General features: G+C 41.7%; 1 protein-coding gene across 2 annotated transcripts in view; it reads left to right on the top strand.

Annotated features, from left to right (window-relative positions):
• The window catches only part of LOC118336392 (nuclear factor of activated T-cells, cytoplasmic 1-like), a 58,865-nt gene that overhangs the window by 16,116 nt on the left and 28,639 nt on the right, over nt 1–14,110 (top strand). For both annotated transcript variants that reach the window (XM_035673026.1, XM_035673027.1), the window contains exons 5-7: nt 2,485–2,657; nt 3,645–3,785; nt 12,700–12,755. In XM_035673026.1, the coding sequence (XP_035528919.1) occupies nt 2,485–2,657; nt 3,645–3,785; nt 12,700–12,755 (370 nt within the window). The remainder of the gene's footprint in view (nt 1–2,484; nt 2,658–3,644; nt 3,786–12,699; nt 12,756–14,110) is intronic.

Below are 14,110 nucleotides of genomic sequence, written 5' to 3'. Positions count from 1 at the left end.
ATGATGTCGCCCCTTTACATTGGGTTTGGCCAATATTTGGAAGTAAGTTGAATGCATTAGAACACTACTACTGAACGAACAGGTCTGCCCAAAGGATTACTACACCCCCAAAATCATAATTACTTACAGCCCTGTAGTCCTTAATGTGCATTTAAAAACTTTGTGCTTGCATTAATGAACAGTAAGTTAAGTAAGTTGAGTCTGGTACGCTCATATACTAAATTTAGGCATTTTGGTTTTATGATTCAATTCAATAATGTATGTAAGGTAACGTTAGTGTTTACCACTAGATGAGTTGGCTAACAAGCTCATTTTCTCTTCCAGTTGCTCATCGTGAGTTCTGGTGGTCTGTAGCTCAATCAGACATAGACTTTATGAAAGTGAAAGTGTGGTTAGAATCACATTAAGTAGTACTCTCCTAAATACAAACTTGGTTTACCTTTCAAAACATTAGCATCCGTTTGCTAGGCTGAGGTAAATCAGTCTTGGTCTCTTTTATCCTCCCTCCAGACTTGCAGTAATCCAACGGGCTGTGCTCTGCAGTGTGTCCAGGCAATAGCTCCTGTCCTGGGGCTCCATTCAGACTAGGCAGGAATTTTTTTGGCCTGGGGCCCAGAACTCTGTGTTATGGATAAAACTACTGTATCTGAACATAGGTTACATAAGGCCGTTACCTGTTACTGCACCGTATGTTTATTCATCACTGTTTACATTTTTTAAATGTATACATAAAAAAAAATCTCATAAAAAACCCTCTCCGTTTTGTTAGGACATATTTTTTTTTTTATGCAGGAGATTTAGATATTTATAGAGTTTCCTGACTGGACAGTGGCCTTCTTTGGTTGGATGATTTTACCATTCATACTGCATTACAATATCATTTCCAACAATACCGCAATATCCCTTATATTGTATCATATTTAGGAGTGCCCCTAAATTGACTTGACTTAATGTGTCCCTTAAGAAGAATATGATATTATAAAAAATATTCAAGAGGAAGTTTCTTTTCCCCTTTATCGTCAGCACACATGAAGAGGAGTGAAAGTTTTCTCTTTCTCTGACGACTATCTGAAAGGTCAAAGACGAAGAAAAGCCTTTAACTGTCTCTTTCCACTGAACTGTTTAACAGTCGTCTTGATAACGCCACATCCATCTCTCTGCTCGCGTGCCAGCAATCATTCGCTTGCTGTGTGGGATGCAGACAGTCGAGCACTGTAGTCAAACTTTCAGACAGTTTCAGTCAGTCTCTCTTTCCTATTCTGAGAAAATGCATCTCATACACACAAGGTAGCTTAATTTAAGGTGCTATATTCCCTTCTGGATATTCTAATAAATACAAAATACTATTATTATCATAAAAATACCTATAACCTAATCAGCAAGGTATATGTTTATATCCTTTATCTGTCTGTTATATAGGTCATGAAAACTGACTTCAAACTCATCCATGATGTCCTACATCTATTAATTTTAAAACTATATGCACGACAGAACACTTAGCACTGATAAGGAGTGTGTAGTCAGCATTTTTTTTATTTTTTTCTTATTTATTCAGATTGTCCAAACCAAAGTCAAGGGGAGAAATGACTTGGTATAAAACCTGACATTTACCATGTTCCAGGAAGAGAGCCCAAAAAGCTACCATGTAAAATAATTGAAATGCCAAACCATATCCCATTTGTATTCCCTCACTTTTTTACCAGCCACACTAGTTTTATTTAAATTCATGAAAGGCAATGTCTGAAAACCTTTTTCCACTAAGAAAAGGGAAAGAAAATTCACCCCTTTACCTCCCAAATTGTGAAATGAAATAAATAAAGACAGACAGCTTGGTAAAGGGTCTACTGCTGCACATGGCAATGATTAACAGGGGTTTAAATCCTAAATGTACAAAGTATAAGGCTTGAAGCGACCGGAGAGGCTTGCTGCACCAAGATAGCAATAAAGTGACTTTGTGTATACTGACGGCAGCTGATGGGACTCAGTGTGTGCTCAGACCAGAAGATTCCTCCAGAGAACTGCTAATTCTTGGACCACCGTGACCCTTTAAAACTGTGATGTGAAGTCATTAATGTCCAACTCTGTCTTTGATGACATGCTGGATTAATAATGACACGCTCATGCTCCAGTGAACTTCCAGTGCATGATCTGTAACACCGGAGGGGACTTCACTGCTGGTCTTAATGCGCAGCAACTCTGCTCAGTGTGTCATTTTAAACAGCCAGAGTCAATGAATCAAATCTGCTCCCATTTCAACCTTTGTCCATACAATATTTTTCTGTATAAAAAAAAATCTGTAGGAAGTATCCTGTGTGATTACACTTTGTGTAATAGCAAAGAAAGCAGAGGCTGTATTTGCATACAGGACTGCCTTGAAACCCTAAAAACTCCAAACACTAAAAGTCACCTTTCAGTTAACTTGTCTTTCTAATATCATCTTTAAAATATGGTGTTTAATTTGACCCTTCCATGCCTCTGTCCCAGAATTGATTGTGCAGGGATCCTGAAGCTGCGTAATTCAGACATCGAGCTTCGCAAAGGGGAAACAGACATTGGACGTAAAAATACACGTGTAAGACTGGTGTTTCGAGTGCACATCAACCAGCCCAACGGCAGGACAGTGTCCCTGCAGACTACTTCAAACCCCATTGAATGCTGTAAGTCACACACACTAACACACTGAAATAAACTCACAAACTGGTATGCCTTTTTCTCTTGGCTTTCCACTTAAGGTGGCATCTATTGTTGTAATCCAATAAACTGAGCTACTATTTTATTACCTGCTGGAGCAAATTCAGTGCCTCTGCACCCAATAAGCTTTATATGATCAAAGCAATTTGCCAAGGCAATAGTTGCATTGTACATGATGCCAGACACACGTGTTATCTATCTCAATTCCCATTTTATGACTGAATGCACAAGTTATTGTGGTAAGACTACCCCATTAGCACAGGTTCCACAAAGGGCATTTGCCAGCCCCAGTTTTGGCATGGTTGAGTAAGAACATTGAAAGAAACCTCTGTTTCTTTGTTATTCATTTGTGTATATAGGTGTGATGTTATTTGCACCCAAGGAAGCCAATTAAAGTTAGATGGTGAGACAGAGCTGGCATTATAGTTTATGGCCCAAAGTGGATGCTAATCCGAGTTGGTTCATCATTACAGAGAAGGTTTATTTTGTGATTTCTTTCGGGCTTTATTTAGCTCCTATTTGAAAATGATGCAATGGGATAATAGATTAAGTGCGGTGCTATGTGATGATAAATATATGTGTCTCTGGCTGTGAATCTGGTCACCAGTCCCAGAGGCTAAAGGTGACTAGCTAGCCACATTTATAAAAAGCAGAGACAGGTGGTTGGCCACAGGCTACTTGATGGAAAATAATGACTAAGGATCTGACCACAAAAATATTGTTTTGATCAGTTCTCCACCTTCTCAATGTCATTTAAAGAGCAGCTGTTGGCTGAAAACCTCTTAGCTAGGGGTCATGAAATCATCATAATAAAGTTGATAAGCCTGTTTCCCTAACCAAGAACTGCTGTTTTACTGGCTGTGTGCTTCTTGGAGTGGATGGAGATCAGGCAGTGAGCTTAAGTGGGCTCACACACTGTACTGAATGTTTGTGTATGTGTTTCCCTCCAACAGCCCAGCGCTCAGCTCAGGAGCTTCCCTTGGTGGAGAAGCAGAGTATGGATAGTTACCCTGCCACCGGAGGCAAGATGATGCTCCTGAGTGGCCTCAACTTCCTCCCTGACTCTAAGGTGGTGTTTGTGGAGAAGGCTCAGGGTAAGCTGCCATCACCCAACCATTGTTTACTGCTTCTCAATTTCCCCTTTTAATATTTCTTTCAAATGTCTCTCTCCCACTCTGCCTCCGTCGCGTTTCCTCAGTCTCTCCTCCCGTCAAAATAGAGCAGGCCTTGCCAGAAAGCCACATGTGGTGTGCATTAAGCCACTATATTTTTAACCAAAGCGTATTTACATTTGCTGAAGTTTCCATTGCCTGTTCACTGGTGCTCGCCACAACTTAAGGAATGAATCACAACCAGGGCATGTGCAACGTCTCTTTCTCTCACTTTCCCTCTCTCCCTCGCTGTCTCCCACTCCCTGACTCCCTTTCCTTTTGACATTTAACCCTCTCGCTTACTTTCACTACTGTAGCTCCCTCTACAACCCATTCTAGCGGGATACTCACCAAGGCTGTGTGTCACTGACTCATGGTTAAAAGGTTGTTTAATTTTTTGGTCCAGAATTTTTGGCCAATTCGTTTCCTCCCTGCGTGGGAGGGAGCAATGGTAGAAACACCACTGATCAAGTTTGCAAGTAAAGGGTAATTTCCTTGATTGCACCCACTAAATCAAAGCAAAGGTCAAGCACAGGGATACCTCTGATGTCTGTTGAAACAATGTTGCTGCTAGTGATGATGGTGAGCACCAAGATCGGGAGGATGAGGGAGGCACAAAGGATGTTTCTTTGCTCTGATAGTATCCACCAATTGATAGGGCAACGATTTCATAATTCTTGGTTTTGGTTTTGATTAAGAAACACCTAGTTACACACAAAATAATTTGCTATCCTTTCATCTACGTTTTTTTTCCCTTCCTGGACCAAGTCTTTGCATACATCAGTTAATGAATAAATTAAGTTTTATTTTTGTGTCATACATACAACTATGTCCAACTTGCATGGGTTTACTAAACACAAATTCATATAAGCCAGCTCGAGCTTGCTGCATCTACACACATACAAACAATATTACAGAAATGTGAAACAATAAAGACACAGACACATTTAGTATACACTGTTCATTGTAAATACTTATTGAAAAGTCCATCTTGCCAACTTTTTTAGGCTTTTGAGACAAAGTTAAACTCAACAAAATTAAAATCTCCAGAACATTTCAGTGTTGCGACAAACCATTTAATGGAAAATTAATTCTTAAATCTTTCACCCTAACATTCTTAAATCAACATACAATATGTACAATATAAAAGAATATGGGACCTGCTTTCCACCTTCCAAATCACATGAATCACCAGGTGATTCAGTTGAGAAGGCACTTGGTTAGAAGAATTCATAGTCTGAATCAGTAGGAGAAATACTTGAAACCTTTATCACTCAAACTTGAGTCTCAACATTGGGAGGGACAAAATGGGCTTCAATCACTGCTCAACTTCCCCCAAATTTCTTGAAATGTTCTTCAAGGTAAAAAAAGATAACAAAATGCTTCTAGTTCTCAACACTCATGTCTTCCTACCTTGCCTCACCCTGTGAGTACTCTTAAGCAGCTTAGGGGTTAAGGGATAGGCAGATGGGTTGAGAGGAGGTGGGTGAACTTATGGGGTCTCCCACCTCCTGGCTTTACTTAGTCATGGAGGGGGATCCCCTGGAGAGGAAAGCCCGTACGTACACAACACCTTCACCTCTCCACCCCCTGCTATTTGAGACTCATGACCCCCTCTATGCTGTATTTCCCTTTTTTCACCCTCTCTCTCTTTTTCTCTTTCTGTCTACCCTGAGTTGTCTGTTTCCTCCTTTACTCTCTTTTCACTCCCTCATCCTCCCTTCTTCTTACCTCTATCCTCGATACCCGTTAAAGACATTAGCCGGTGTGGAGCTCTGCGCTAGCGGGATCCCCACACTCGCGCCTGCCATTGACATTTCGGTGGTTTGTTTTCCGTCTCTGTGGTGTCGAGAAGGAGAGAGAGAGAGATCGAAAGAGAGGTTGTCTGTCTACTACTTAGTCTGCTTTTATGTAAACTTTAATGACCCACTACTTCCAGGGTCTCCTAAGTCAAAAAGCCCATTACAGACAAGCCTACACAGTCTACACACATAGGAACACATAGGAACACACACATCACTCACTAATGGCAACTATCTATGAGCAAGTACGAGTGTGGAAAAGTACTTATGTCCCAAATACACTGCAAAATATTGTCCTTTGGCATTTTAATCAGAGAATCCTGCTGTTTCATGAAGGTTCTCAGACTTAAAATTTCTCTGATTGTTGATTTAGACGGACCAAACTGGGATGAGGAAAAAAAGAAACCAATAAAATTATAATTATATTACAGATTTATTCTATAACTTTGGTTTTATTTTCCTCTGGAAAAGTTCATGACTAAATGCACCCATGAAATACAGAGCATTGCACCGCAATAATTACTACTCGCAGACATGTGCTTACACACACAGTGGGACACACACGTGCACGTACAGCCGAGCTCTTTGTACAGCACAACACCAATCACTGCTTTTGCCACAGTGGTGACAGCCATTACTGTTGCTGCCATCAAAGGTCACGACGGCTGCTCACTTTCCAATATTGACTCCAATAAACACCTTCCAGAAAATTCCACAAATCCTAAGGAGCAACAGAGGGTTTTTGAGTGTCCCAATCCAACTTGTGTGAATAATTATACACAGTTAAAATCATCCAAGTTGAGTCAGAGGGAGATCACACACAGCACAAAGCCTATTAGCACAAATGAGACAGCCATAAATCATAAATACATGTATTTCTTTAACTGTTTCCATTTGCTCAAGGATGTAGCCGCTTGTTGCATAAACATACCCAGATGACTGTGTTTGAATTGCCTGCAGATTACAATTCGTTACTGAACTCTTAAATAATGGATGACATCCACAAATGAGAGATTGTCCCATTAACAGTTTCTGCTTAAGTGATGAGAACAGAGACACCAAAACATCCACTAGTCCCTGGCAAATCATTGACACTGGTGCTCCAAATTACCACATGAGTAAGTAAGAAAATGAGTACAAAAAGTAAAAAACATCAAGTAACTTAAAAAAAATGAAAAAGCTACCAGGGTACCAAGGATGATTTTGGAAATACAGGTGATGACAGATTTTATTTTTAAAGCTAGAAATTAATAAAAGAAAAGGCAAATAATAAACTTGGTTACATCTAAAAGAGAGTCACATTTCTAAGTTAATGTTTAAAAAGTTATTGCTGTTATGTCTGCCTAATATTAGTATTTCTGGTGTGAACATACAGTGGTGTGTGCAATTCTGGTGTTAGTAGATAAATGGGAGACCCTAAGAATCTACATGTATTCTTTTAATCTGTATTGTCAAATCATGGTGTCTCTCTGTCTGTCTTTCACTGCCACTTTAATCTTCCTCTCCTCTCTGTGTTGTTTTTATTGTCTGTCTGCCCCCCCTGAGATGTCCCCAGTATCAAATGAGCAGAGCTCATAGCTGTTGCCACTGCGGGAGACCTTAATGCGCCTTGAAAAATAATTACGTCTACTTTTCAAATATCACGTCCATCCCCACTGCTCCACTTTGTCACCCACAGGATAACTGATGCAAACTCTGTGCATCCACTGCATGCACGGGTGTGTGTGTTTGTTGTGTACGTGTGTGCACCCTATTGCTGCTAGCCCGCGGGCCTGTTTGCGCTGTTCAGTAGGAAGTGTTTTCAGTGAGTCATCCGTGAGGGATTCCCTGTAGAGGGGTGAAACGGAACAGACGAGACCCTCAGAGGGTAGGCAGAGAGAAGAGGGAGAGGGGAGGAAGAGGAGAGGAAGAGGGGAGGCAGAAACAGACAGGACTTCCTTAGAAATCCTGCTTCTGACCTTATGTACTGAAACATGAGAGCATAGTGAGCATAGCCTGCCTTGATGTTGACTTCTGTTTAGATAATTAATACCAAGTGTAGGGTCAATTCCTAAAGGTCCTTACAAAAAAGTTTTGTGTATTCATGTGACTTTTATAAATAAACTTTATTCCTTCAATGGATTCATCAATATAATAGCTTTTTCATAGGTTTTAGTTCATCACAGACCACACATAGCAGGGAGAGCAAATTCCTCAGACTGTAGCTAGATAATGATAGACTCAAAAACCACAAGTCCAGATTTTTATTTCTGCTGCAATGTAAACATTATTTTCAACTGTAATTATTGTTCACATGTATTTTCAATAGGCCTTATCATTTTTTTTCTCACAGTGGAGAGTTGTACCCTTCACATAGCCGCAATGTGGGCACTTATTAAACTTTCCATTTTCTTTTGCATTGTTGTGCTTGGTTCAATTTTACTGTTATTTTATTATGTGTATGCGTTGAGGTTGTGTCAGTGTTTCAGTTTGCCCAAACCGTTCTTTTGGCACTGGAGTAAGAGGACATACCTGGCGCACCTATTGCAGTGTGTGTTCTGGCTTGCCCTGCTTTCCATGGATGGAATGAGTGCTAGAGGCAGGGAAAATAGAGGGACAGACAGACAGACAGACAGACAAACAGAGAGAGAGAGAGAGAAAAGAAGAGAGAGCTGGGGAAAGCCTACACTCTGACTCAGAGGGGAGGTAAGGGAATTCCCTGGTGAGCTGGATAGTTTTTACATCTGGTGGGATTGGAGCGTTGCCTGGAGCTCGGCAGCACCACACAGCCTGGGCTGCAGCAGCTTCTCCACCTCTGCTTCAGGCTGGTCGAGCTCACAGCCAAGACCAAGAGAATTCTGAGCTACAGTATAATCTGTAACATTAGGACAGCACGGTCCACAACAATACCCCTAGGCTATTACTCTTGTCATGTGGAAACTCCTCAGCAACAGGCTGAAATATGTCGGTTCTCATACCCTCATAATTCAAGGAACGCAAGCCTTACAGACTGTGATCTGACTTCATTCAATGACTGTTTATACTTCATTGAACACTTCTACCTTGGGCAAGTCTAAACACCAGACAAATCGGTCGATGTATTGTACTTCTAGCGGTATGTCTAGACTGCCCTTTGGCTCGAGGGTAGGATAACCTGCATAATTTTGGCTCATAGTTTTGCCGCTATGGCATTGTAAGGTGAGCTTCCACCCCTGCTTCAGGCTAGAGATCACAGCATGAGGTACAGTATCCTGTCTAATTAGGATTGTATACTACACCAAAATCAATCATTATGTGTAATAATTGTAGTTGTAGGAGGATCTCTCTAAGAGAGCTGTAGGGACTTAACTTCTCATGCTCATTTTCCATAACCCACAAAATTAAATTGATTGGTCAAGAGTGAAGAGTGAACCATAGCATACGTTATTGGAGCAGGAGACATCACTGCCCCCTGAATTGACATTCATTTGGCTTGTTGAGCCTGTATTGTAGAGCTTTTCAGTGTGGGTCCTAGATTGAAGCTTATTTGAAATAAGACTGAAAGTTTGCCTCTCACCCTTAAAGCCTCGAGCTCATTAAAATGTATTTGTTTCACAATGTTAAGATTTATCAGCAACTGGCCAGCGCACCATTTCGGAATGCCTCTGCTTTATTCATCAAAGGAATTGGTTGGATCATATCAGTATCACAACAGAAAGATGTCTAGATTGTCCTCTGGCCTCCACCCTTTCTTCAGACTTGTCTGAACATGGTATAGCCAGATAAGTGGTTCAAATGTAACAAGAATAGTAATATTTCTTGATGAAACATTACTCAGTGTGTGGGTCTTTGTGTCCCATTTGTCCGCAAACAGTTTGAGAGCCTTGTGAACACGAATATTATACAAATGTAAAAGTCTGAATGATCTTCCAGCCATCCCTTTCAGTCTTTAGATCATTTTCAGACTCAATGCCACACAGCTGGAGTCTTGATAAAAGGATAAAATCTGACTCTACTGACCGCAGTCTTCCTCAGCCTGCACTCACAGGTCAAGTCAGCTCACACTTTTCCTGTTATACACAAAGAATAACTCACTTCCTGACTATAAAACCATCACACATACTGTCAGGTCATAATTTATACAGAAGCCTTTCAATCTGAAGCAGACCCACCTTTCTCCAATTTCACCAGTCTTTAGATTGGCAGAGGTCAGGTGCTTCAGAGAGAAAAACAGCTGCATCTCTACAATCAGTCATGGGGGAACCCCTTTGGCCTTTTGGCTTTGTTCCTCATTGGACAACAAGGTAATTGCTGTGAAAATACGTGTAAAATGACTGTGGCATTTTCAGTCCAGGTAGCAGCAGCAAGAGTGGCACAAAAATGGAAAGTAAAACTGATGTATGTAAACAGGAAAGAGAAAAATACTCATGAAAATCATCTCTGGAGAAGAGACATAACTGCAAAATATGTCTGGGTTGTTTCACATGACAACCTCTGCAATTAAGCATGTGAATCATATTTTCCATTCTCAAAAATGCTAAAGTGAACTCTCTTTGGTCAGTGGAAGTAGTTGCACTACACAACATTTTTTGAAGGAAAAATCACATCTGGAAAGCCAAAACCTGTAAGGTCATTGTGAGGACAAAGATGTCCTTACTCAACTATCTCTATTAGGAGTTTAATTGGGATGTTCTAGATAGATAGACATTTACTATAACAGCAACACTGTTGCAGTGTTCACAACATTATGAAATGACTCCAAGAGGCCTCACCCTATGTGGTCTAATTGCCTGATGAATGAGTGTGTTGTCCTGGTTGTCTGTGTTAGTCTTTGTGGATCCCATTTGCAAAAGTGAGTCATGTAGAGCAATAGACAGAATGTTGGTTTACCCTCAAGAAGAATGCCTAAGAATAAGCATGTGTTTTTGTTTGTCTCTTTGCTTGCATATGTCCATTAATTTCTCTGTTTTACTGGATTATACCCAGACTTCTCCAGACACAGCTCCTATACCACCTATTGTTTTGTGCCTCCCCCCTCTTATCATTCAAGTTGAAGGCCAGAACAAAGGTAGAGGATACTGTGGCTGCGTGTGTGCATGTGTCTGCATCTGTGTGTGTGCATTACGCGTGGGTGGAGGCAGCGTGAAGGAGGAGGTGTTGTCAGGAACAGAAGCATTTTGCAGATGTTGCATGGAAGAAGGAGTGAATGGAAAGTTCTGTGGTTATCAGTCGCACAGTGCTCTCTGACTCGCAAAGGTATGCCACATGTGGCCCCATCTCGGTTCAGTCTCAGTTTTAGATTTGCTGAAGTCTGAGGGAGTTATCATTGAAAAGTTTGGGGGAACAAAGTGACTGAGAGGTATAAAAGGTGAGACAAAAGATCAAGAGGAAGATAGAGAGAGGGAAAAGAGAAATAAAAGTTTGAAAAACATGTTTACTAGTGGAGGTTGGGGTTGACGTTGTAGTCTAAGGTTTCCCTCTTGGAGTGTCTCCCAGAGCGGAGGCGGGTGAGATTCCCTCTTGGTTTCCCCTAGACGTAACATGAGGAACGCTCATCTCTGTTTGTCTCTGTCTCTCTCCCTTTCTCTGACCTTCTCCCTGTCTGTGTTCACTCTAATTGCCCTTCCATACTCTTAGCCGCTTCACAGCATTACGTGTGCCTCTTTTCTTCTTTTGAGCATCTCAATCGCCTGCCACATGCACAGTATCACTGCTGTGCCCCGTGGCAGTCCTGTCACTGTGCTTCTATTCCCCGCTCATCCACATCGTCTCCATTACAGCAAGGCACCATTTCTCCATATGCAACTCTTATTTCCCCCAGTTCAAATAGAAAAGCCTTATCTGATGTGTTCCCCGTCTGTTTTTCTCTTTCCCTCAGTTTTAATATGGCCATTTTGGAAAGAGATATCTACTGATGTTCACTCTCTGAATAATAAAGCTGACCACCCGCCCCCACTACCACAGCTCACCAATAATAAGCCAACCGTGACTGGGATCCTTTATTCTTTTACTCGCTGCATGATGTGAAAAACATAATGCTTTGGGAAAAAAACAAGGGTTTTACATCTTCCAGAGCTGCTAGACTTCTGCTATCAGTTATTTGGAAACTGAGTCTGATTATCTTATCTGATGGCTTCCCGTCCCAGAAGCCTGTACTGCTGTATCCATAAAGGCACAGCTGCTCTGCTTACCCCTGCTAACATACAGTAGCACGGTGCCACAGTGCCCATGCTATTGCCTCACATGGTGTGCCACTGACACAACGGCTGTTCTGTGTCACTTCTATTCCTGACAGCCCTATAATGAGTCATCGGTTCTGAAAAAAAAAGGAAAAAAATGGCACTCTGGTCCGTGCTGATTGCCCTAGCAGAGCCCAGAGCGTCTGTTCACTAAGGTGTGGCATTAAATCACAGAGAAAACCTAAAGAATGTGAGCTGAGCTTCTGCAGGCTCCAAGCAGCTGCAGCAGCTCGCAGGCCTTTTATTGCATGGCAGCGAGGGAAACCTCCTTACCACAACAAGATGGAGATGAGAAGAAAGAGTGAACAAACAAAAGCTTTTGGTGTTGTTGTTGTTTTTTGTAATTTCACAGAGACCAGAATAGTAATAAGGCAGAAAAATAGGAAAAGAAAAATCAAGGATTTAAGGAAGAATGAAAAATAGCAGCAAAATGAATGGAGATAGACATTCAAGATTGTGGGCAGTCCAGTTTTAAGGTCAGAGCTTAAACTTGTTTCAGTGACTGATCTAACCTAAGGCTGCAATTAATGCTCAACTTGATGATTTTTTTTTTTATTATTAATTGTTTAAAATGTTAAAAAATAATGAAACATTCTCATCTCAATTCTCCAAAAGCTAAAATAACATCTTTGTTTTATTTTGCATTTTTGATTGATTAATGGATAGTAATCAATTATTATTGACTAAATTATTTCACCACTACACTGAACAAAATGCTAAAAGCCCTTCACACCTGAATCCACCCCCAAAGCTTCTTTCTTTCTTTACTCCAGATTATAGACACTCCATCTTGTTTGTATAATTATGCAGTTCTTAATGAGCCATACTAAACATTGTATTTTATTCTTTCGTCAATAGATGGGCATCATCTGTGGGAGACAGAAGCCAAAGTTGACAAGAACTCCGTCAAATCTGTAAGTGCACCCCGCCGACGTGACTCGCTAGAAATGCTCCCGCTGTCTTCAGTCCCACCCTCCCTTGACACTTTCTCCTTTCCTCTCTCTGTCTCCTCCTCATCTGTCCCCTGTAATGATGTAATCTTTGCTAAGGCATTGCGAGTTGCAACATAGACAATGATGATTAGGCCATGCAATCCTGAATGGAATTTTCACAAAATCTCTGTACCCTCGCGGAGTAAACAGAGGCTGTCTTATTGTTTTTGCATCTCAAACACTCACCAAAACACACACACGGATTACAGAATGGAAGCATAAACACGCACACACACACACACCACAGCCCTCCCAGCATAGCCAGACGTGTAGTTCACAGCAGAGTGTTGTGCTGTGGTGAATTGGACTTAAACACTTCGTCCGTGCCTGGATCATGCAGCCAAGAGTGGATCACACCCCGGCTTGTACCTGCTGCTTTTCATGAGGGCCATAATGAGAAAATAAACCAGTGCACTCATTCTATTGACGCTCAGTCACACATTCAGATTGTGTTAATATAAAACAGAATGAAAGGGAATCGTCAAGAGAGGGAACGAAGCAAATGTTGTTCTACGTGTCACAGAAAGCTTGCCGTGCTCTGGAGTTAATTAAGATTTCACTGAGGTTCGTTAGATCTGCTTTTCAGTGTGGAGAGTATAGGATCTGCGAAAAACTGTTTTGCTTGTGCGTGATGACAGTATGTTTTGAATTGCTGATGCCTTTCATCAGCGGCCTCTCAACCCCCTCCCCGCCCCACTTCCCCCTTTTTTGTGTAAGCTAACTGAGGCAATTTACACTTGCACAGGGTCTAAAATAAACCACATGCATCTAAATGCTGCAACTTGAGGCTGTTTTTGTCCTCGTTATTGCTGTTTTTCACTCAGGTAAATGACTCGGTTGCATCAGGGGGGTAAATATGGACACTGATGTCTAATTGGCCTGTAGGGCTGGCTGATGTGCTATGGCAGTCCCAGATGCTGGAAAATTAGCGGGCGTGCAAGGCTCGGCCGGGGGCGGCGGTGTGGGGAGGCGAGGTCGATGAAAGACAAATACAGCAGTGTGTTTATTTGTAGATCCAACAAACAAGTAGGTAGAGACAGTGAGCGGGCACTGGCCTTCTTCTTGTGTCAGCTGCCTCCAGACTACCTTAAATTGCTCCAGCCTGCCTGCCTGACTGTGTTTTTATTGCCATCCAGAGCGTGCTAACTTTCATTGGTAAGGATGGAGAGGGAAAGCCATGTGCGCACACACACACTTTACACACTCAATCAGCCACCTGCATGTTTTCTTTGTCGTCATCTGGAAGGCAGACTGGGGCTGCCCCCCCCCCCCCCCCC

The sequence above is a fragment of the Morone saxatilis genome, unplaced genomic scaffold (genome assembly GCF_004916995.1).
Source record: "Morone saxatilis isolate NCDOM2014 unplaced genomic scaffold, NCSU_SB_2.0 Contig24, whole genome shotgun sequence".
Taxonomy (NCBI): domain Eukaryota; kingdom Metazoa; phylum Chordata; class Actinopteri; family Moronidae; genus Morone; species Morone saxatilis.
The sequence above is the reverse complement of the archived record's forward strand: the minus strand, read 5'-3'. Positions and strand labels throughout refer to the sequence as shown.